This window comes from Mastomys coucha, unplaced genomic scaffold, assembly GCF_008632895.1.
Source record: "Mastomys coucha isolate ucsf_1 unplaced genomic scaffold, UCSF_Mcou_1 pScaffold12, whole genome shotgun sequence".
Classification (NCBI taxonomy): Eukaryota; Metazoa; Chordata; class Mammalia; order Rodentia; family Muridae; genus Mastomys; species Mastomys coucha.
The window spans coordinates 11,012,722-11,036,654 of record NW_022196894.1 but is presented as its reverse complement, the minus strand read 5'-3'; the positions used below and the strand labels follow the sequence as shown (position 1 = coordinate 11,036,654).

General features: G+C 44.8%; 1 protein-coding gene across 4 annotated transcripts in view; it reads left to right on the top strand.

Annotated features, from left to right (window-relative positions):
* The window catches only part of Myh11 (myosin heavy chain 11), a 108,079-nt gene that overhangs the window by 46,649 nt on the left and 37,497 nt on the right, over window positions 1-23,933 (top strand). For 2 of the 4 annotated variants that reach the window (XM_031363147.1, XM_031363149.1), the window contains exons 6-17: window positions 509-529; window positions 2,367-2,459; window positions 3,796-3,859; window positions 4,270-4,368; window positions 6,580-6,723; window positions 10,491-10,586; window positions 13,960-14,078; window positions 14,746-14,898; window positions 15,690-15,863; window positions 17,437-17,610; window positions 19,548-19,662; window positions 23,687-23,880. In XM_031363147.1, the coding sequence (XP_031219007.1) occupies window positions 509-529; window positions 2,367-2,459; window positions 3,796-3,859; window positions 4,270-4,368; window positions 6,580-6,723; window positions 10,491-10,586; window positions 13,960-14,078; window positions 14,746-14,898; window positions 15,690-15,863; window positions 17,437-17,610; window positions 19,548-19,662; window positions 23,687-23,880 (1,446 nt within the window). The remainder of the gene's footprint in view (window positions 1-508; window positions 530-2,366; window positions 2,460-3,795; window positions 3,860-4,269; window positions 4,369-6,579; window positions 6,724-10,490; window positions 10,587-13,959; window positions 14,079-14,745; window positions 14,899-15,689; window positions 15,864-17,436; window positions 17,611-19,547; window positions 19,663-23,686; window positions 23,881-23,933) is intronic. The other 2 variants (XM_031363148.1, XM_031363150.1) reach the window with 1 other exon arrangement.

Genomic DNA, 23,933 nt, shown 5'->3' with positions numbered 1-23,933 from the left:
GGAGGGAGGGAAGGAGGGAGGGAGAGAGGGAGGGAGGGAGAGAGGGAGGGAGGGAAGGGAGGGGGAATGAGGGAGCCAGGGAGGGAAGAGGAAGAAGAAAGGAAGGAAGAAAGGAAGGAAGGAAGGCATACATTGAGGCTATAGCAATTAGGAAACATGAGATATCTGGGTGTCTAATAATGTGGTTAGTGGCCAGTTGTAATGGTGTGAGCCTGTGATCCTAGCACTCAGAGGCTAAGGCAGGAGGGTCATGAGTTCAAAGCTAGCCTGGCAATACAGTGTCTCAAAAGGAAGTAAGGGAGTGAGGGAGGGTGCATGGAGAGAAAAAAGAAAGGAGTCTAGAGAAAGCAGCAGAGTAAAAGGGGAGGAGCAGATCACTGTGGGCTGGGGCTGGCAGCTATGACTTTGAGGAGGAGGAGCCTAGCCCAGGGCTCCCATTGTGGGGCGGGCCTTGTATGTAAAGGAAGAAGCACTGACCTCTGTCTCATACTGTGCTGTCCCACTGCAGCAAAGCCCATCTTTTGCCTACGTGAGTAAACAGAGTTTTCCTGGTGTGACGGGAGGCACCGAGTGGATTAAGACCTGCATGCATCTTTTGCACCCACGGGCTCCTAGTAGATATGGGAACAGGGCAGACTCATGAGTTCCTGGTCCCAGACTAGTAGAGGCACAAAATATCATGGTATACATGGATGGGAAGTGGGGGTGATATCAGAGTGCAGAGTGGGGCATGTTAGCTGTCTAGTGGCTTCTGCCAGAATCCCTAGAGCTGCACTCCAGCGTGGATGGATTGCCCCAGTTCAGAATAAACTCCCTCATCACTTCCCACAGTGTGCCCACCATCAGTACCCCCAATACGTTGGAATGGCCCATCCCATCTGTTGAGCATCTTAGGACCATCAGGCTCCAGAGTGGCCCTGGCTTGATCAGTAGGAAACCCAGCCAGAGCAAAGTTACCCTCCCTGGCTTCCTGCCCCAGCTCTGTCCCCTGCACCTGTGTGTCTCTGTGCATGTGTGTGCTGTGCTTGTCTCTTCTCCTGCATGCCAGTTGCCTCACCTGAGACATTTGAAACCTTCTTGGGTTTGTGATGCACTAGCTCTGGCGGCTTGGTAAGGCCCCGGCTATGCCGCACACAGCCTGCCCTGCATGAATCTCTGTGTATGTCAACTGAACTCTAATGCAGAGCTGGAATATGGGTCCCAGCCTAAAAGAGAGTCTCTAGAGTGTTCTACGTCACCTAGTCTGTTGTAGGTAGATGCTGGGCCACAGTACTTTGTCTCATACGAGAAGCAGGATGTTACTTGACATGGACTGTGTAGCCTTTGCCCAGACACTTAACAGCTCTGGGCCACAGTCTCATCGTGCATCAGATAAGGTCTCTATGTTCAAAACTCTGCTCAGAAGACTGTTTTAATATGCCTGCTAGAAGACTCTTTCTAGAAGAGAAGGAGCTTGGGGGTAAAGGATCGGGGGACGCCTTGGGAGTAAAGGGTCGGGGGACGCCTTGGGGGTAAAGGGTCGGGGACACCTTTGGATTCCAAGTCTGCACGGTAGATGCCATTACTCTAAGTTTTTTCCTACTAAACCAAGGAAAGAAGATGCCTCTTCTAGTCAGTTTCTCCAGTGGCCAGGGCTGGAGTTTCCATGAAACTCCAGAAGGCCTTCTGCGTCTTAATTTGCAGGCTGTGTTGCAGGGGATGCCCAGGCCAGCAGTAGTTGCTGCCTTCTATGGCTTGGCATCTCTTTGCTTTCCTGGCATGGCTTACTTTGTTGGCCCTTTCTATGTCACTATTAATCACATGATTGCATTTGCACCAAGGGGCCCTGCAGAGAGGTCTGACTGGCTGTACTCAGTCTCAGCTGCATTTAATCTGCTAGACAGAGCTTGTGAAGCTTCAAGGCTTCATTCTGCAGCTGCTTAAATAAATTTCTGATGGGTTTGGAACCTCCAAATTATCTTCCATAGGAAGTATCAGAAGTCCAGACTGGCCAATGAAATGCTGCGAGTTTCATAAAAAGTACGCTTAAGCAATTGGGAGGGTTGTAATGGCTTAGCTAGAGGAAAGAAATACATCAAACCTGAACTGCGGTATCACCATGGACAGCAGGAAGATTGTACACTGCATACTCCCAGAGGCATCCCAGCATCGTACTATGCAATGACCTTTGTCTCTGGAAAGCAGTCTTTCTAAGGAGCAGATGTCTTCTCTGTCAAAAAAGCTCTTCTGAAGAGATCTTGTAAATCTGGATGTGACTGTTGGGGTCTTGGAGGGGCTGAGGAGAGGAGAGAGTCTGGCTGAAGGGCAGAATTTTGTGTCAGGCCTTGTTCTGTGCTCCCCCATAACTAGCTATGAATGAATTTTAGGGGGAGCTGGAAAAGCAGCTTCTACAGGCGAACCCGATCCTGGAGGCTTTTGGCAATGCAAAAACTGTCAAGAACGACAACTCCTCTCGCTTTGTAAGTAGCAGAGCCATATGGGCTTTTCTGGGACTGATTCACATATCCCCCAAGAACACAGTTCTGGGACTGAGTGGGCAGGCACCGCAGTGTTACATGTACCCCCAGAACACAGGCTGTAAGAGTATACTGGAGGGCGGTGGTGGCACACGCCTTTAATCCCAGCACTTGGGAGGCAGAGGCAGGAGGATTTCTGAGTTCCAGGACAGCCTGGTCTACAGAGTGAGTTCCAAGACAGCCAGAGCTACACAGTGAAACCCTGTCTCGAAAAACCAAAAAATAAAAAATAAAAAAATAAAAAGAGTATACTGACTAAAGGACTAGAGACAAAAGAGGACAACCACATTTGCTCCCTCTCTTCCAGCCCTCACCCATTCACTCAACAATCACTGATCATCCATTCTCAGCCAGCCATTTAACATTTGTGATTTATCTAACATTTACTGAGCACCTAGACACACACAATGCTCATTTATCCATTCATCCATTCAACAAAGCATGAATTAAGTACTTACTCTATAGCACATACATCTGTCCTCTACCAAATACTGACTAAACACCTGACTACACAGACTCATTCTGGCAAACATCTTTATATAGAACATTCCCTCCCCTGTTCATTTGTTGAACTGATTCTTATTAAGCACACAGTACATATCTAGTACTGACCTAGGTACCAAGAATCACAGGGAATAACCCTGATGTGACTCCAGAGACAGAAAGATCTGTTTTGGTGAGCAGTAGTCAGTGAGGAATGCTGCAAACGCAAGGTTCTGAACCTGTAAGAGAAAGCAAGACATGGTGGCATGGCTTGTAGTCACAACACTGGGGAAGCAGAGATCAGGAGCTTCCTGATCAGCTAGCCTAGCCTGCCTGGAGAGTTCCAGGCTAGTATGAGACTCCTCGTGTGTACATCAAATCCCCACCCACTCACCCCCACCTCTGCCACTGCCATACACACATATGCACAAACAACATTTCAGACTCTCAATGCTCAGGCCAGAGCAGCTTAGTATAGAAAAGCCTGTGACAGACTGAAGAGCAGTATCTGGCCAGGCCACTTAACCTATGTCAGCCTCAGTTTCCCTACCACTTAGAGGCCACCATGAAGGACTTAGTTGTTTCTTGAGATGAATGATGTTTCTTACATGGGTTTGGGAGGCCTAGGGAGGGGGTTGTCCGAGCTCAGATGCTGGTTGTTATGGGCCAGCAGGACTGTGAAGTTTTGAGTCTTTTTAGAGTCTCTCCTGCCCCCACTGGGCCCCTGACATTTCTCCACTTGCCTGTGGGGTCTATGCTGAGCCTGGCCCACATCAACTTGTTCTTCTCTTGGCAGGGCAAGTTCATTCGCATCAACTTTGATGTCACTGGTTACATTGTGGGTGCCAACATCGAAACATGTATCCTTTGATGAGCTGGGGCCTCATGAGGGTGAGGGGGCTCAGGAAAAGCACAGAACTCCCTCCCTTTCTGCAGACTCTTGAGTTCCTTCTGGAACAATCCTTGTACTTAACAGGAGATACTGTGGGGTAGGGGTACATGTAAATCCTCAACATCTGCCAAACGCTTTGTCCTTTAAGAGTTCGTCTGAGATCAGCTGCCCTACACAGACCTGTGAATCAGAAATAGTAGCCAATGCTGCCAGCTCTTGGGTCCCTTGCAACTTTACAGGGAGCCTCGCAGGTTCTGGACCACCTGTAGCAGCTGGCTTGGGAGGGTGGATCGGTGGTTAGGTTTTAGGAACTGACATTCTGAGCTGTGAGCTGGGTCCCTAAGCTGATCCCAGAGCCCTTAACTTCTTGCCAACCAGATCTTCTGGAAAAGTCTCGAGCTATTCGACAGGCTAGGGATGAGAGAACATTCCACATCTTCTACTATCTGATCGCTGGAGCCAAGGAAAAGATGAAAAGTGAGTCTGTCCTGTGACCGGTCAGTGACTGGGAAAGATCTGATGCTGGGGGAGGCAGGCATATGGTTCCTTACCTCCTGCAATGAGCAAGTGTGGCCTAATAAAGTGAGCGAGTGTGGCCTATCCTCACCAACTATGTGTTTGATATGGTAGATAGCTGCTAGTCACACATTAGAGTGTTAACTGTTTAGGTCCAATTACAATCTGGGTCTTTAAAGGAAGCAGGAAGCAGATGACAATGACCTAGATGCCATTTAGAAATCTTGCCAGGTGCCAGGTAGAGTGGTATATTCCTTTAATCCCAACACTCAAGAAGCAGAGACCAGGAGGTCTTTATGGGTTTGAAGCCAGCCTGGCCTTCTTAGTGAGTTCCAGGCCAGCTATGGCAACATAGTGAGATCCTGCCTTGAAAAATACCTTCCGATGTATTTAGTTGTTGGCTTTGAGATCGGCTCTTACTCTGTAGTCTGGATGGCCTAGAAATTGCTGTGTATCCCAATTTAGTCTTGAATTTGTAATTCTTCTGCCTCAACCTCTCAAGTACTGAACTTATTAGGCATGAACCCCAAAACCTAGCCTTGCATTTTGAATTTGGAAGCAATTTGAAGGGGCAGTTAATTCGAGATTTTCCATTATATAAGTCTACTTGTTTTGTTTTGAGACAGAGTCTCATATGATCCAGGCTAGCCTCAAATTCACTACATAGCCAAAGTTGACCTTGAACTTTTTTTTTTAAAAGATTTATTTATTTATTATAACTAAGTACACTGTAGCTATCTTCAGACACTCCAGAAGAGGGCATCAGATCTCATTACAGATGGTTGTGAACCACCATGTGGTTGCTGGGATTTGAACTCATGAGCTCTGAAGAACAGTCCATGCTCTTAACCACTGAGCCATCTCTCCAGCCCAGACCTTGAACTTTTGATCTTCCTGCTCTACCTCCTAAGTGTTGTAATTACAGGCATGTGCAATCTCTCCCCCTTTCTCCTTCCCTGAATTCTTATTTTTGACTCTGGGGATGGAGCCTTGGCCTTTGCGTACATCAGGCAGATCCTGTCCTGTAAATTAGATTTTTTTTTTAAAAAAGGCCAAATTGTTACTGTCTACTGCTCTGCAGGGCACATAGATTCTGGTCAGCTCTGCCATTATACAAAAACAGCTACAGCACTGCATAAACCAACAGAAAAGATATGTTTTAATTAAGTTTTATATTTGCAAGAACATAAAGCACGCTGAAATTTGCCATCTTCTATTGTAATTTTTTTTCATGTGTTCCTTATATTTCAGGTAAGAAATAAGCTGCTCTGACCACACAGGAATCACATTATTTTTTTAACTTAATATTTTTACTGGTTATTTGAGAATTTCAACAATACACTCCTCACACTCGATTTCCAATCCTCCCAGGTCCATCTCCCTATTCTTGTGCCCTCCCCCCAAGAAAGAGACAGAAATAAAGAAAAACAATGCACCAAGTCCAGTTTGTGCTGCCCATATACTCACTGGAGTGTGGTCAAGCTCACAGTGGCCATCCCTTAAAGATAACTGAGTCCTTCTCCACCATCCCTACCCCTACCAGAAGTCATCAACTGTGTCTTAGTTTACTCTCTATTGCTTTAGATAGTAATTTATTTTTAAAATAAAATTTTAAAATGTGTGTGCATGTATGATTTTGGGTCTAAACATAGCACACAAGTCCCATGGGCATGGTGGTGCATGTCTATGACTCCAGCACCAAGAAGGTAGTCAGTACCAGCATGGGTTACATAGTAAGAACTTGTTTCAAAACTACAAAAAACTATGTGTGTGTGCATGTGTGCATGTGTGTGTGTGTGTGTGTGTGTGTGTGTGTGTATGTACACATAAACAAAAAGAGATGATCTAACTCTTTAACTTTGTTTTTGGAGTCAAAGGCTTTGGGAAATTCAGACCAGACATATTCCTCCCTGAACTGAAGCGACCCATGTAAAGGACTATGGTTGAGCAGTACAGACAAGGCTGTACTTTAGCTGCCTGGTACCCTGGCACAGTTCACAAGAAGCACCACAGTATGAGATTAGCATTGGCTGGTGATGACATATGGGAAGAGTTTTAACTGCTCAAACCTTGAGAAAGGGAGAGAGATGACGATGGCCCAGATGTTGCTAGGACCTGAGTCATACTGAAGGTGGAAGCATGGGTTCAGCTCACTTGCCTCCTTTCTTATAGGTGACCTGCTTTTGGAGAGCTTCAACAGCTACACATTTTTATCCAATGGCTTTGTGCCCATCCCAGCTGCACAAGATGATGAGATGTTCCAGGAGACACTGGAAGCTATGTCCATCATGGGCTTCAATGAAGAGGAACAGCTAGGTGAGTTTCATACCTTGTATCTAGTAAACTGGATTTGTGATGTTGGGGGATTACTTACTGGCCCTCATCTCGTCACGATGCATGGCTACTCTCTGGGTTCCCTGCCTCCTGAAAAGAGGCAGAGAGGGAGAGAAGAAGAACCAAGAGAAAGAAAAGTGAATCTGTCCACATGTGACTTATTAGGCAGGTGGCTGAAATAAGGCTCTTTTGGTTGCTTGACCCAAATTGGCTTAAGAAAAAAAAAACTGATTCAGTCTGTGTTAGTTACTTCTGTTACCCTGATGACACACTTGACAGGAACAATTTAAGAAAGGGAGGATTTATCTTGGCTCATGGTCTCTATAGGGTTTCATTCCATCATGGAAGGAAGGCATGGTAGAGCTGTTCAGACCATGGCAGCAGTAATATGTAGCAGAGCTCCTTAAATCACAGCAGGCAGGAAACAGAGTGGGAAGGAAATGCCCCTACTTCCACAGGCCAGGCCCTACCTAGAGGCTTTCAAAATAGCATCATTAGCTGGGGACCAAGATCTGGGAAGTTAAGCCTATGAGAAGATGGCCCAAAATCAAACCAATCAATCCAGTATTGGAAGACTCAGACATGTTGGTTGCAGGTTCTCAGTTCTAGGGACTCAGAATTTCTCTTAAAAGCTGGTTTCTGGTTCTCCATTGTTCAACACCACAGTCTTTATTAGGCTGTAGATTTCTTGACAATAATGCAGTTGTATCCCAGTCTCTGGGTTTGTGGCTACAGTGTAGAGGGGCTCTCACTATAGCCCTAAATAGTGGCAGCTCACTAGCTTGGGTTGGTGGGCTTTGGTGAATGTGTGCATTCCAAGGCTACCTATGATGTTAGGACCACAGGACAGAGAGGTATAGGTGCTAAATGCGGGCTCTTAGGACTGAACATAGACACATCAGACCTGAATAAGGTGATACAGGGTCTGCGAGGTTCTTCCTGGGCTTGTGTTGATAAACTGATATTTGATGAACATCATTCCACAATTGTCTCTGAAGCCCATTAATCCCCTGCTGGCTTCAGTACTGTGATTCCAGAAACACTTCCTTCTGGCTCAGACCATCTCCAGCATTCAGAATTAACTAGGGCAAGACTGTGGTAAACTGGCCTTCCTTCCCATACCCTCTGGGGTCCCAGAAATATCCAGTTGCTACAGTGAGTACCATAAGATAGGCTGGTCCCTATAGGATAGCCTACAGTCCAGAGAAAGAAGGTTCTAGGATAGCATAGACAGAAGGGTAGTGTCTGTGGCTCTTGGCCAAGGACCCCTATCAGTAGCCAGAGTCATGGACTCCTGTCTAATGAATCTTCTTGAAGACATGGTCAATTTGACTCCTAATCCAGTTTTAAGAAAACACAAAGCAATATTAAATACTGGAGTGGGTTCTAGCTGTGTACTTCTTATTTTCCCCTCAAGGCACAAAGATGCTCAATGTTTTTTATTCAAATAGTAAAAGAAAGAAAAAAAAAACAGAAATAAGGTAAAATGGTGATTAATAAAATTATTGTTATCTGCCTCTGTAAATGGGGACAGATGGGGCCATTTAAATTGTGTTTTGGAAAAATAACATCTGTGTAAGTACTCACAGGAGATTAAAAGAGAAAGTAGTAGAGAGCAAAGCAAGACTTTAACTTTTTAAGGCAGTGTCTCATGTAGCCCAAGATAGCCCAGAACTCCCTATGTCACCAAGGGTGATCTTGAACACCTGATCTCCCTACTTCTCCCTCCTGAGTGCTGGGATAACAGCTGGGATACCACCATATCATTATGTGGTGCAGGGAATCAAGCCAGGGCTTCCTGCAGGCTAGGCAAGCTTTCTACCAATTCACTTTGTGAAGAAACTGAGGCAGAGAAGCAAAAAGGTCTGCCCAAGAATGAATAGCAAACTGCTACTGGGGCTCACTTGGGACCCTGCTTTTGCCCATAGAAGTTTGGGTCCTTAAACTTCTTGAATAATTTATGTCAGGAACCAGGTGGAAAGCAGGTTAAATGGCCAGGCATAGTGGCACATGCCTGTAATCTCAGCACTTGGGAGGCTGAGGCAAGAGGCTTATTGTGAGCTTGAAGCCAGCCTGGGCTACATAGCAAGTTCAAGCAGACAAGAGTATAGACTGAGACTATGTCTCAGAGACAAAAACAAACAAGCAAACCACTCATGAAGGCACACACCTTTAATCCCAGGACCACACAAGCAGAGCCAGAAGACTCTCTGTGAGTTCCAGGCCAGCCAGGGAAACCCGTCTCAAAAAAACCAAAATAATAACAACAACAATGCAAACAAATGAAAACAGAATAAAGCCAGGTGGTGGTGGTGTGCACCTTTGATCCCAGCACTTGGGAGGCAAAGGCAGGCAGATCTCTTGAGTGTGAGGTGGATGTGGTCTACAAAGAAAATTCCAAGATAACTAGAGATATACAGAAAAAAAAACTGTTGTTTTTTTTTTTAAAAAGGAAGAAAGAAAAAATGAAAAGAAAATATCAAGGAAGACTTAAATCAATGATGGAGCAGATATGACAGAAATGGAGCAAGGGTTACCACGTATTGTCTTCTGTGTTGGTACATGCCTGTAAACATAGCACCTAGGAGGATGAGGCAGGAGGATTGATCTTAAGGTCATCCTGAGCTAAGCAGTGAGATCTGTCTGAAAGTAGGAAAATGTGCCAACAATCAATGTCCACAAGATAAACCCAAGCCAACATTTCCAGCTCTAGAGTTGGGCACAGATGCCCTCTACTGGTGAGTGATGAGGATGCTGCTAAACATCCTGTGGTTGTACACGACCACTTTCTGCCCAAGATTTTCTGTTGAACTCATCAAGGCTGAGCTGGAGATGGCTCACCCTCTCTCTGCAGGCACTTTGGCAATGCCTAGCTTGGACTTGGACTTTTGAGTACCTCGAGGCCAGCACTTCCTAGTTCCTTTTGTGGGTGTTAGTATAAAAGAGAACCCCCTTAGCAGTGCCCTGTCCTAACAGCTTCACAGTGAAGAGGAGTGTAGGTGGGGGTGGGTTGGCACATTAGCAACTGAATCGTCCTCCTCTTGGCTATGACTGGACCTTGTGGTATGAGGTCATCTACTGTGAAGAAGATAAAACCCATGGTTTGACCAAAGAAAGATGGAGTTTCTAGGCTTTGTTACTAGGGCATGATAACTTCTTGGTGAGTGATTTCCACAGTTCAAGTAGGTCTATTGGCAATCAGCACACCCTCCACTACTCCAGACATTATTTACCTACCCATCTCTATCCATCCTCTATCTATCCACCCATTTACTCTATCCATTAATCTTTAATCCATCCATTTATGCATCTTTCATTCATTCATTTATCTATCTCTACTCAGGTATCCATCCTCTATCCATTTATCCATGTATGCATCCATCCTACATCATCCTCCATCACACCTGCATCCACCCACCATCTATCCTCCATCCATTCATTCTTCTATCCACATAGTCAGTGAGCTATATTTGGTCCATGGCTGGAGCTTACAAGTCCCTGCTGCATAAAGAAATCCTATGTGATACAAGGGTTTTCAGCAACTTCCTGGCTATACTCAGCTCCCACAGCTAAGGATCTTTTTCTGCAAGTCAAGGAGTCAGATAATCTTGTCCAGACACAAGAACTCAGAACTGGGTCTACAGAGGGATGATACTGGTTGACTCTTGATGTCCAATGATGATTAGATTGATGGCTTTCAAAATACCTTGGCTGTTACTGACTAATCCACTCTTCTCTCCCTACTTCAGCCATCTTGAAGGTAGTATCATCTGTCCTTCAGCTTGGAAACATTGTCTTCAAGAAGGAGCGAAACACAGACCAGGCATCCATGCCTGATAACACAGGTACTTGTCACTTTTTCCAGTGATGATAGCTTCTGGAATAGGTAGCCAGGTCACACTCAGGCACTAGTGGTATAGATGTCCCCCTTATCTATGGGTACATATGGCAGTCAGCTGTGGTCTAAAAGTACAAGTCAACACAAGAAGAGAGTTTGACAGAGAAAAGCCACCTTCATGTGACTTTTATTATAGAACACTGTTTTAATTATGTCATTTATTGTTACTGTAATTGGTACTTTATTAGTAGTAGTTCTTTTGGAGACAAGACCTCAGTGGAGGCCCAGGCTGGCCTGGAACTCCCAGTTCTCCAGCCTCAGCCTTCAAGTGCTAGGACGACAGGTATGCTTCACTATGTTGGCTACCTGACTTATTCCTAACTACTGTTGTCAGCTCCTCCTGGTACCTCCTGTCTAAGATACAGGAAAGCATGAGCATGCACAGGGCTGGCACCATCTCAGTTCCAGACATTCACTCAGGTCTTGGGCATATGCCCCATCACTATGGGGGCTTTCTGCTATCTCTGCTTCTTCCTTCAAGTGTTTCATGGCTGCAGATCCTACAGCACAAAGTCAGAAACTCAGTGTTTCCAGCCAGATGGGCCCTCATGCATGGGTCACCCCTTCTGAACTCTCCAATGGTTTATGAATTGAATAAACATTTCCTAAGCAGTTGCACTCTGTCAGGCCTTAAGACACAGCAGAAAGAAAGCCAGCCCAGCTATTCTAATGGTACAGTCTTGTTGAGGAGCCAGGCCTCAAGCTTCTTGCAAACAAAGGTCCTCAGATAAAGCACAGGTGGTCCAACTGAACCCAGCTTTCAGACAAATCATAACACTTTCCACCACAAGAGTGTTCCATGGGCAGAGCAGGTGGCTCAGAGGTTACTATAAGCACTTGTTGCTCTTAGAGAGGAACTGACAGATGTGCACCACCACATGGGTACATGAATATTTCTTTTTCTTTAAAGGGAATTGAACAATAGAGATGACATCACTTGGTCCCAGGGGCGCCTGTTCTCTTTGGTGGTGTAGCTAAAATGCCTCTTTTCTCACACTCACACAGCTGCTCAGAAAGTTTGCCACCTTGTGGGGATTAATGTGACAGAAGGACAGAAGGTTCTCAGTGCCCCAATCAGAAATCTCACAACTGCCTGTAACTTCAGATCTCACATATCCATCACTCTTTAAGTTCTCATCACCCCAGTCAGAAATCTCACAACTGCCTGTAACTTCAGCTCTCACATAACCATCACTCTTTAAGTTCTCAGCGCCCCAGTCAGAAATCTCACAACTGCCCGTAACTTCAGATCTCACATATCCATCACTCTTTAAGTTCTCAGTGCCCCAATCAGAAATCTCACAACTGCCTGCAACTTCAGCTCTCGCATATCCATCACTCTTTTCAGCACCAACATGCATGCATACCTACTCACACATATGCATAAACAAAAATAAAACCTTTAAAAAGAGATTCTACTCTAAAGTGTTATTTCTCTGAAATTCTTATTTAACTCAGAACCCTGGTTCCCCTCCTCTGGATTTCCCATCACTGATTCTGACCATCTTTCTTGAAAAATACTCAAAATTTTCTGGTTCTGAGAGGATCACCTGGTACTCATCACTCTTAGTAGTAGTTAAATATCAGGGTTATTTTTTCTTTTTCTTTTTTTCTTCAAGACGGGGTTTCTCTGTGTAGCCCTCTACCGCAGACTGGATTGCTTAGGGGTTCCTTGTTCCATGGGATGAGTAGAGTTCTGGTCAGGTGGGCAAAGAATTCGGTGGAAATGATAAACAAAGACGACACACAGGAGGTGCTGAATCTGAGTGTATTTGCACAAAGTAAAAATCAGGCTTATATAGTATACAGAAAACGAAAGGAAGTTAAATGGTCAGGGTGATTGACAGAAATCACATGTAGGCAGGTGGCAGCCACATCAAAGTCAGTAAGCTCAAACAGCCAGGTGTGAATGGTTCCTTCTGAAGAGCAGTGGTACCCTTTCCTGCTGGGCTATCTTGGCAGCCCAAGCTAATTCTCTGGGTCTGGTCAGAGGCAAGCACCAGGAGGTCCCATTCTAGCAGCTCTTGAGAATGCCCTTGGCTGTAACATAAACAATTAGTGACAGAAGCCCTTCAACTTCTCTATTATGTAAAGCAATTCTGCAGTGTGTGTGTGTGTGTGTGTGTGTGTGTGTGTGTGTGTGTGTGTGTGTGACTGCTCTGAGAATTCTAATGTCACTTTATTTACAGTAAACATTAATGTTTGATCTTCTGTCACTAACTCTGGAGACACCCTGTCTGATGAAACAGCTTCCTTGTGAAAATTCCAAGCTAATATGATCCTTGAAACACTGTGGAGGCCAGGAAACAATGTTTAATCTTAGTTTTAGCTATTAACAAATCATTTCTTAGGGCACCTATGTGCCTGAACAAAAAAAGCACGCAAAACTCTCCATAGACTTTTGCAGAGACCAATCTGGAACAGATCTGAGTTAGGAGATGCCAAAGAATGAATTCCAGGAGGCTAGCTAGCTTCCTTTGAAGCTGTACACCTCAGATCCATGAACAAGCTTTCAGGCCTGACACTCGGAATTTACTGGAGTGATGAGTGGGTATGGCAGCCCTGGTTGTCATGGAACTTACTCTGTAGACCAGGCTGGCCTCGAACTTAGAAATCTGCCTGCCTCTGCCTCCCAAGTGCTAGGATTAAAGGTGTGTGCCACCACTGCCCAGCTGATATCAGCTTTCTAGTTTTGAGGCCACCACAGAGCCAACTCTATTGGACATATATTGTGTAGTAACCCACCACCCCCAAATGTGGCACATGAATAGGATCCAATTCTCCATGAGAATCCAGAGACATGAATAGATAGCTTGTGAAGTAATGAGGAACCATAAACGTTTGTACTATCTGCACCCCCATATTTCCATGTAATAGACAAATCTTTGTGTGTAGGAAGCAGCTGGGGGTGTGGTTCTGTGTGTTTTTGAAAATAAGTTTTTAAATGTAGAAATATATACAGTGATATAATGAGTCACATGTTTATGACCAGAATAAACATATATGAATACATTTTAGTTTTCCTTTTTCTTCATTTGTTTGAAGTGGTTTCTGTTTCTTTACCTTTTGTTTTTTGAGGCAGGGTCTCACTTAGCCCATGCTGGGCTCACACTGTGTGTACAGAGGTGACCTTGCCTTTATGATGCTCCTACCTCCATCTCCCAAGAGAGGGCATGACAGATGTGCACCACCACATGGGTTCATGAACATTTCTTTTTCTTTAAAGGGAATCAAACAGTAGACATGACATCACTTGATCCTGGGGTGCCTGCTCTCTTTGGTAGTGTAGCTAAAATGCCTCTTTTCTCACACTCACACAGCTGCTCAGAAAGTTTGCCACCTTGTGGGGATTAATGTGACAGATTTCACCAGAGCCATCCTGACCCCACGGATCAAAGTTGGACGGGATGTGGTGCAGAAGGCTCAGACCAAAGAACAGGTAATAATGCTGTGGCTGTTTATGCTACAAACCTTCTATCCATTTACCATTCAACCCATATACTCGGCATTTAACTGCTCATCCATCTAACATGCATCCATCTGCCCACATGTCCATCTATCCACCCACCTAACTCCCTACTCACCTATCTACCATCCACCAAATCAGTAATCTGACTAACAACCACCCATTCATTTTCTACCATTCATCATCCACACATCTACCCACTCATAAATCCACACATTAACTCAACCATCCATCCATTCACCTGCCTACCCACCCATCCATCTATTTACCCATTAACCACCTATCTATCAGCCATCCATCTACCATTCCTCTACCCCTTCACCTGTCCCTCTATTCATCCATCTATCCATTCACCCCTATATCCTTAATCTATCCAATCCTAAACTTCTTAAGACACTGCTAACCAAAAGCAGAGTTCTTCACACACACATCACTGACCTTAAAGACCTGACCTGTGGAAATGACTGTATATTTTCAAGAAGCAGGGCTAACAGCCTCTAATTGATCCTTGAATGGAACAGACTCCACAGGGTTCTCATGGGTAACATTTCATTATCTGTCTAGTCATTCCTTAAGTCTGACCACTCATCCTGCCACTTTCCTGCTGGCAATACCCATGTTTTCTCCATTGCCCCTGCAGGCTGACTTTGCCATCGAGGCCTTAGCCAAGGCCACCTATGAGCGCCTTTTCCGATGGATTCTCAGCCGTGTAAACAAAGCCTTGGACAAGACCCATCGGCAGGGGGCCTCCTTCCTGGGCATTCTGGATATTGCTGGGTTTGAAATCTTTGAGGTATATCTGTGATCTTGGTCATCTGGAATAGGGTTTTGAGATGTTGCTGTTTTGTAGACAGGCATACAGATAGGCCCTATAGGTAGGAAGCTTTTGGTTAAAGTTACACTTGAGTGTGTAAGAGACATAAATCCACTATTTATGTATTGGATTGTGTAAGTTGGCTGGTCAGCAAAGCTGGATGCAGTAGGCAGGGTCTGCCTGCTCTGTTTTCCACCACGTTGACTCCACCTCCAACAGCTCTCCCCTCATAGAGTCCAGATTGCCACTTAGCAATCTTAGAAAAAATGAGCATCCAATTCTAAGAGTTTCAATCCAAATCTTGAAATAGAAGTCACATTGGTTCCTGCTCAGTTGTGCTAATGGGTCACCTTCAAGCCGAGCACTAAGCTCAGGTCCTTTACCAATATTTCATGTAGTGTACACAGAGTGCCTGGGTCCCACTCCCATGAGTTGGAGGGAATTTCTCAGGGCAAGAGTCAGAGAGATGTATTAAAGAGGTCCTCTGTGGGATCTCCCTGTCTTTTAAGCCTAAGTTTCTCTGTCTATGAAATGGTGAGGAGAACATGCCTTATATGGTTAGTTCATCTATGTGAAGGTAGAAAAGGCGAGCACCCTGTGGTATGGGAATGAGTCACTTTTGCAAGCCATACTGGACTTTACACCATATTAGTTGAGTCTTGCACCTCTCTGGATTTGGAGGTCCAGGTCATGGGGCTTCTTGCAGCAGAGCTCCCTGCCTTATGAGCTCACTCAGCTCTGATGCCCTCCCTGCCCATGCATATGCACAGGTAAACTCCTTCGAGCAGCTGTGTATCAACTACACCAATGAGAAGCTGCAGCAGCTGTTCAACCACACCATGTTCATCCTGGAGCAGGAAGAGTACCAACGAGAGGGCATCGAGTGGAACTTCATCGACTTTGGTCTGGACCTGCAGCCTTGTATTGAGCTGATTGAGCGGCCGGTGAGGGGCTGGCACTGTGCATTCATGGTCCATTTGTACACACCTAGTCAGAGAATGCTTTCATTGTGGACAGTGTCTGTGGCCAAGTCCAGGAGCTGTAAATGGATTCCTTGGGAACTAACTCACCTGGAACTCAGAATGTAGACAGAGGCTAGCCTCTGACCCTAAGAGTCCTCCTGCCTCAGCCCCACAAATTAGTCATGCTGTTTCTCAGCAAAATAATTATTGTAGCAATTCTAGGGTTGCAACCCAGGACCTCACCCACACTAGGCAAGTGCTCTTTCATTTAAAGTTTAAAGATAGTTTTATTAGCTTATATTAGGGTTTTTGGTTTTTTTTTTTTTTTTTTTTTTTTTTTTGAGATAGAGTCTATTATAGCCCAGGCTGGCCTCAAACTTACTATGTAGTTGAGGATGACCTTGAACTTCTTTCTTCTTGCCTCCAACTCCCAAGTGCTGGGATTGCAGATATGTACTACCTCACCTGGTTGACACATAATTATGACAATCTTCCTGCCTCAGCCTTCTTGTACTAGGATTAGGGTGTACATCACCATGATGCAATTACCCCAGTCTTTTTCTTCTCCTCCTCCATTCATTCCTTCCCAAAGAGTCTGTGCTTTGTCCACTGATATATCCCAAACTTCTAGAACCATAGTAGGCTAATAGTCACCATGTGCTAGGCCTCTTCTTTTAGAGGCTGTAACTGAACAAGGTGAGCATGGACCCTCACCCCCAGAAGGGCCAGTGGTGAAACCAACTGACACTCCTGGCAAGGCACTATGGAAGACAGTCAGGAAATGGTTCTATGTCGTGGAGTCCTCAAAGTGGACATAGTTCCCCCAGGGTGAATGATACATACTGCCACTTTAATTTAGATCCTCTCAAACACAGAAAAACATTGCTGAAAGGGATCCTGGGTAAATTTATATGAAAGAAAAGCAACAGATTCATTTGAAATTCTTATGTAATCTTAACTGGGTATGGTGGCTCATACCTATCATTCCAGGACTCAGGCTGAGGCAGGAGGATTGCTGCAAGTTTGAGTCTAGTGTTAACTGAATAATGAGTTCTCGAAGACTGGGATATAGTGTCTCAAAGTGTATCTGGGAGCCTGGGAGGCTGTGTCTCTAACAAAACAAACCCAACGAAACAGGCTCAGTGGTAGAGGGCTTGCCTAGCTGACTCTAGGCCCTGAGTCCCATTCTCACTCAAGGCAGGAGAGAAGAATGCAATCTTTGCATTTGAGGGTGGAAAAAAGAAGGTATGGATTTACCTTAATATAAGAAAAATGCAGTAGAAGTGCCAGGAAGACTCCTGTGTGTGACCTCTCTCTTTTTGGAGGGGTAACTAATTTTTTGAGATTCAGTCTCATGTAGCTCAGTCTGGCCTTGAACTTGTTTGTAGCTGAATTAGCATTGAACTGATCCTCCTTGCCTCTGCCTCCCACATGTCAAGGCTTTAGTCCTGTGCCACCACACCTGACAATATGTGTGGAATCTGGATGGCTGGCCCTTCCTGGTCAGCCTGGGATCCTCTTGCTTGGCGGTGACCCTGCCTTCCTATGTCCCCAGAACAACCCTCCTGGTGTGCTGGCCCTGCTGGATGAAGAATGCTGGTTCCCCAAAGCTACAGACAAGTCTTTTGTGGAGAAATTGTGCTCAGAGCAGGGAAATCACCCCAAATTTCAGAAGCCCAAGCAGCTAAAGGACAAAACAGAGTTCTCCATCATCCACTATGCTGGGAAGGTATGGGTCAGGGGTCTTGAGGATGCTCTGTCTCAAAGATACCTGGGAGGGTGTTCACAGCAAGGGTGCTTTGGCAGTCGCTGTATCCTCCAAACACTCATAGAAAGGTGGTTCTCAGTTAGGGGCTCTGTACGATTTGTCTAAGTGACTGTCAGAAGTGGAAGTGACCATCTCTGACATATGTCAACTGTGCTGACCAGTTCTTTCCTGGGAAGACTCCATGGCAAATCCAACAGATAAGGCCCTTGGAGTGAGGGCACCAATGAATCTTCTACAGATTCACGGGAATCCCTGATATAACCACTGTGCTCCATCTGGGGGAACTGTGCTAGCTGACATTATCATTGTTGTGCTCATCACCATTGTTGTCATCGTCATTGTCATCATCATCATCATCTTGGATATTATGTCCTGAATAGCATAGAAATGCCTCTGCTTGCTTCTGCTAGCACTGAACGAACATGGCACACAGACACATGCAGGCAAAACATTTACACTTATAATATAAAAAAATATTTTAAAAAGAAAATCCACAGCTTGTTCTGGCTTACAGAAGTATTTTATTCACTCTTCTAGTATCTGCACTACATCATGGGAACAGACAGTGACCCATCCAAACAAAGGGTTGGGAGTCTGCAGGCCAAGGATCACATCTGACCCTCTGCTTGTTTCTACCAATGTAGCTTTATTAGAACATAGTCAGGCCAATTTGTTTCCATAAGATCTATGGTTTCTTTGGTGTTAGAAGAACAGAGTTGAGCAAGACTGTGGAGCCTACCAAACTGAAAATATTTAAACTCTGACCTCTGCCAAAAAAATGTTGTCTTCTACTTTACATTATACTCGATAGAGCTTATGATCTTTTAACCATATCCTGGTGATATTTTTCCCAGGCTCCTACATGGTTTTTTTTCTGGTCTTTTCACAGATCAGGCTTTGCCATCGCCATGACAACCCACAACCCATCATAACCTACCAGAGCTATACTGTCCATTCACTCTGAGTTGTAGTCACAGTCATTAAAGATGAGCATTGAGCAAGTCAGGTGTTTTGAAACCCTCCAATGTCTATTTCCATATATCCATGTGTCAAAACCTCTAAGCTAACAGGCTAAAGGATATATCTCAGGTTAGTCTGAAATCTTGAATCATCTCAAAGAGTGTCTCAACTGAAAAACTACCTAGGTCTGGGCAAGTTGGAATGGAAATAATTATGTTGGTTATTAATTCATGGACAAAGACATACCCTGATTGTGGGTGGCACTATCTCTTGCATGCCAGGAGAAAGCTAGAAGCAGAAGCAAGTGGCATGGGCACTTTGCTTCTCTGTGCCCTTCTCTGGATGTGATGTTTTGAGTCCCCGCCCTGACTGTTCTTGATGATGGACTGTAGCTTGGAGTCATGAGCCACATAAACCTTTCCTTCCTTAGGCTGCTTTTGGTTAAGGTGTTTAACATAGCAACAGAAAACAAACTAGTACATATGCCCTGCTTGACATCCTAGGGTCAATCTTTAGTACTATAATGAACTGCTGTGCAGTACAGCCTTAGCTCTAAGAATCTTATTCATCAGACACTAGGAGAATCCTTGTTAAACTGCCCAGGTGTAGGGGGAATTTGGAGGTATCTAGGATGACTTTTGTCACCATTAGCTTCTTTGGCCATTTCTTGGACTAAATGGCAGAAGGTGGCATCTCTGAGGCTGTGGAACAGTACGAGGTTTTTCTGGCACTAGTTTCCACTGGTGGATGCTCTGTATGGCATCCCTATAGGATCCCTGAAGATTCTGACCTACTGGTTTCTTCTTTGATATTGGTGGCAGCCTCAAAAATGTAATTTCTCATCTGATGTCTGCAGGTATGAGAGGAATGTGGGAGGATTTGGGCTTTGCAGTGGGTTTCTGAGCCAGGAAACCTGATGGCAGGGTGGCTTTTGGCAGGTGGACTATAATGCAAGTGCCTGGCTGACCAAGAACATGGACCCACTAAATGACAATGTGACCTCACTCCTCAATGCCTCCTCTGACAAGTTTGTGGCTGACCTGTGGAAAGATGGTAAGCCCCTCTTGTCCTGGCACATCTTTATGCCAGAAGGCCGAACACCTCAGACCTACTTCTTGGTTTATACATCTGCCCCAGACTGGGAGGCCCCATGTGGGAACAGGGAAAGGACTAGGCTGCCGCATGCTCACGCTATCACATTGAAACAGCTTTGTCCATACAACACAATTCTCTCTTCATAGAAAGTAAGAGCTTATCCTTAGCAAAGTGGGAGTGACTGTGGATGGAGAACACAGGTTCAGGATATCCCAAATAGCATGTCTCAATGTGGAAATGGTTTCATTAGATTTTAATGTCCCAGAACAAAAGGAAGTCATAAATCAAGGCAATCCTTTAAGACTCTGGTGGGGACCTAATATTCTTAGCCTTGGAGCCAATGGAAGTTAGTGGTCTGTTAAGACATCCCTAAAGGTTTCATATAATAGATTAATACTAGGTCAGGCTTGGATGCAGACAGTAAATGGCCATTAGGATAGCCCAAAGATAGCCCAAAATGATTTGGCTCTGAATCTACAGCATTCCAACTCTCCATTGGTACTAATCTGTCAGCCTTGTAGAATCTTTAACATAGATCTGCCCCTTTTTCTGGAAAATTCAGTTCATAACCTCTTCTTAAACAAGGGACACTGAGCTCCCCCATCTCATTCCTGGACTCACTGAGAAGGTCTGTTTCATGGCCCAGGAAGTGGTGTAACTGGGCATGATGAAGCAGTCCTCTTCTGAAGTCAGAAGGATGCATGTCACAGTCTTCTTGTCTCTGCCGTGTGTCAGTATGACCTTGGGCATGTTGACTAACTTTGTTGAGCTTGGATGTCCTCATTTGTAAACTGGGTCAATACCACATCTCACTTGTCCTAGGAATTGCGTGAGGTTGGCTCTCACCAGTGGCTCTCAGCCTTGCACAGGGCCTCCCTATTAAATCCCAGGCTGAGGACAGAGCTGGGGCATATAGGATATTGTGGCTCCATCTAGTGCTGCATCACCTGAGCATGATGGCAGCACCTGCTGGACTCTTGGAGTTTCTCATTCCATCCTAGAGAAGGTGTAAGAAGACAATGGCTATGTGGCAGGGCACCTGCCTGTAGCTGCCTGCAGCCACGTAAGCTGGATTCTCCTGGAAGAGGAGCAGGAGCTTGAAAAGAAATGTAGGGGAATCAGGCTGCTAGAAAAATAAATGAGGCCAAGTCGGAATTCTGATCAAGGTCCGCCTTTACTAGAAACATCACACCATCACACACACACACACACACACACACACACACACACACACACACACACACACAAGGTCTGGCTTTCAGGTGTGTAGGAGGAAGGAGGATGAGGCACTCTGAAAGTAACAAAGGGACTGTTGACTCCCAGTGGGGGCTATTTTGCTGGCTAAAAAGAGAAAAAAAAACTTTCAGCCATGATTTTAGTTGGAAGCATGTTTACTAAAAAGACTGTGGACCTGCATCCACCTGACGAACCAATCTTTCAGGCAGCCATCATGCTCCATCTTCTCTCTGTGAAAAGATACACACAGAGCCTCTCCCCCAAATTAAAATGGGGTCTGGACCATGCCACGTGTTAGTAAGTGGATCTTACCATTTCACCATGGCATAAGAACTGGAAGTATATGGATGCCAGTGGTGGTCTGTGGCGGACAGATCTTTAACGTCGGTCTGCAAGAAATTTAAAATGAATAAAACAAAAGCAAGGTGTGCTTTTTGGTGATTTAGGAAGATATAATTCTTCTCCTTTTGTTTTTACAAGCCAATTTTTCAGAGTGCGGTGTGCATGTTCAACAATTCCTTGTCCCATAGGGTTATAAGGAATTCAAGTTTTATATTCAATACCAAATTCTTTACAAAATGGTATAAAAATTTTGCCAGTATAAGCTGGCCCATTATCTGTCTTAATGGCTTTAGGTAATCCCATAGCATTAAAGGCTTGTAAATAATGATCAATTACATTTCTAGAGACTTCTCCTGCATGTAGAGAAGCAAAAAGGTATCCCGAACAAGTGTCAATACAAACATGTATATATTTAAGCTTCCCAAATTCTGCATAATGAATTATATCCATTTGCCAAATTCAATTAGGCATAAGGCCTCTTTGATTGACCCCTAAATGTGGAATTGGGGATAATGTAATGCAGTTAGGGCATTGTTTTACAATCATCCTTGCTTGCTCCTTGGTGATCTTATGTCAGAACTTTAAGGTATGACTAGAAAGATGAAATTTATCATGATCATGTCTAGGTAATGCAACAGAATCTGAAACTAAGGCTTCTCCTATTAGAGCTCTGTCAATGCAATCATTGCCTGCAGCTAAAGGTCCAGGAAGACCAGAGTGAGCTTGTATATGACCGATATAAAATGGGTTTTATTCAAGCAAGAATGACATTTGCAACTGCTCAATGGCTTGTGCCACAAACTTTTGACACAAAGTGGTACTGTTAGCCATGCCCTAAGTAAGGACTGTCCATTGATACTTTTTTCATAGGTTCCTTAAAATTAATAGAAGGAACACTGAAAGCAAATCTCTCACAATCCTCAGGGTGTAAAGGAATAGTAAAGAAACAATCTTTCAAATCTACCACTATTTCATAATATCCTTTAGGAATAGCTACTGGAGAGAGAAGTCCAAGTTGTAATGCTCCCATAGGTAACATATTTTCATTAACCTTTCTTAGATCTTGTAACAATCTCCATTTACCAGATTTTTTCTTGATAACAAATATGGGCGTATTCCAAGGAGACTGAGATTCTCTCAGATGTCCTGCCTCTAATTGCTCCTGCACCAGCAAGGAAGCGGCTTCTATCTTTTCTTTAGATAAAGACCACTGATCAACCCACACTGGAACATTGTTAACCCATTGAATTTTATCAGCGTGGGATACTGGCAAGATAGTGGCCATTATGGAAAATACCCTGAACTTCTAGTGTTAGAGTGAGGCTTAGGACCTTCAGAGGTTCTAATGCCTTGTCCTGGCATCTGTTTATTAATTACTAGACTAGGGTTACATAACACAAGGGCCATTTGTGACAAAAGATCTCTCCCCAAAGGGTAATAGGCAAATTTGACACCTTCCCAAAGCAGAAGCTCTCCTGTGCTAATATTACCCTACTAATACCTACTCTACCAATCACTTACCAGTCCTCCTCAGAACACTTGCTGTGTCTCCTAACTAGAATGTCCTTTCATTGTATACCTATGTCTGCATGGACAGATGGTGGGCCACCATACTTCACCCTTTTCTTTATCTTCTCAGAGATCAGCTTCTCAGACAGACATTCCTCATCAACCTGTTGAAGGAAGGTCACTCTTCCTTCTCTTCTTGCTCCATTCTTTTTTTCTCTTCCTTTTTATTTCCTAGTCCCATTCCTTCCCTCTCTCCCTCCCTTTATCCTTGAGTTTTCTAACCACAGCTCACCATCTGATATAGTACACTTCATTGTCTGCCTCCTGTTAAAGATCAATAACGAATGGGGAGAAATGGCCAGAGTCTTTGGTGAGTGCTTGGGGCCCATACACAGTCACTTCTTAGGAAATCTCCAGGAATAAAGGAAGTACTAATGCTGATACTGTGAAGCTGAGTGCTCTCTGTGCCTTGTGTCCACATTGCATCCTTATGAGTTAGATACTGCTATTGCCTCCATTGTTAAGAAAGGGAAACTGAACTCAGAACATGGTGCCAGGGCCAGGCTCTCCAGTGAGTTAAAACCAAGAATGAAACGGACTCCTTTGGTTCCTGTGACAAGAACAGAAGACATTGGCTTATTCTTGCACTCAGGTGCCCTCCTGAACTGCCTAAACTGACACTACTTAGAGGCTCTTTTTCCAGCTCTGACCCTGCTAGCAGTAGAAGCACTGACCACCAGAGGGAAAGATGGGGGATGGTACCCAAGATGGGATCTGTCATCTCCCAGAGTATCACCTGCACAAAATACCTCCCTTGGTCACCATCTTCACAGCTCAGTCCTCTGGCTTGTGGCAGAGCCCAGAAGCTGATGTCACCCTTCATGTGCCCCCACAGTGGACCGCATTGTGGGGCTGGACCAGATGGCCAAGATGACTGAGAGCTCACTGCCCAGCGCCTCCAAGACCAAAAAGGGCATGTTCCGCACCGTGGGCCAGCTCTACAAAGAGCAGTTGGGAAAGCTGATGACTACACTGCGCAATACCACACCTAACTTTGTGCGCTGCATCATCCCCAACCATGAGAAAAGGGTGAGGCATATCCCAACCTGGGCCCCCTGCCTATGGGATAGTGCTGGGCGGGG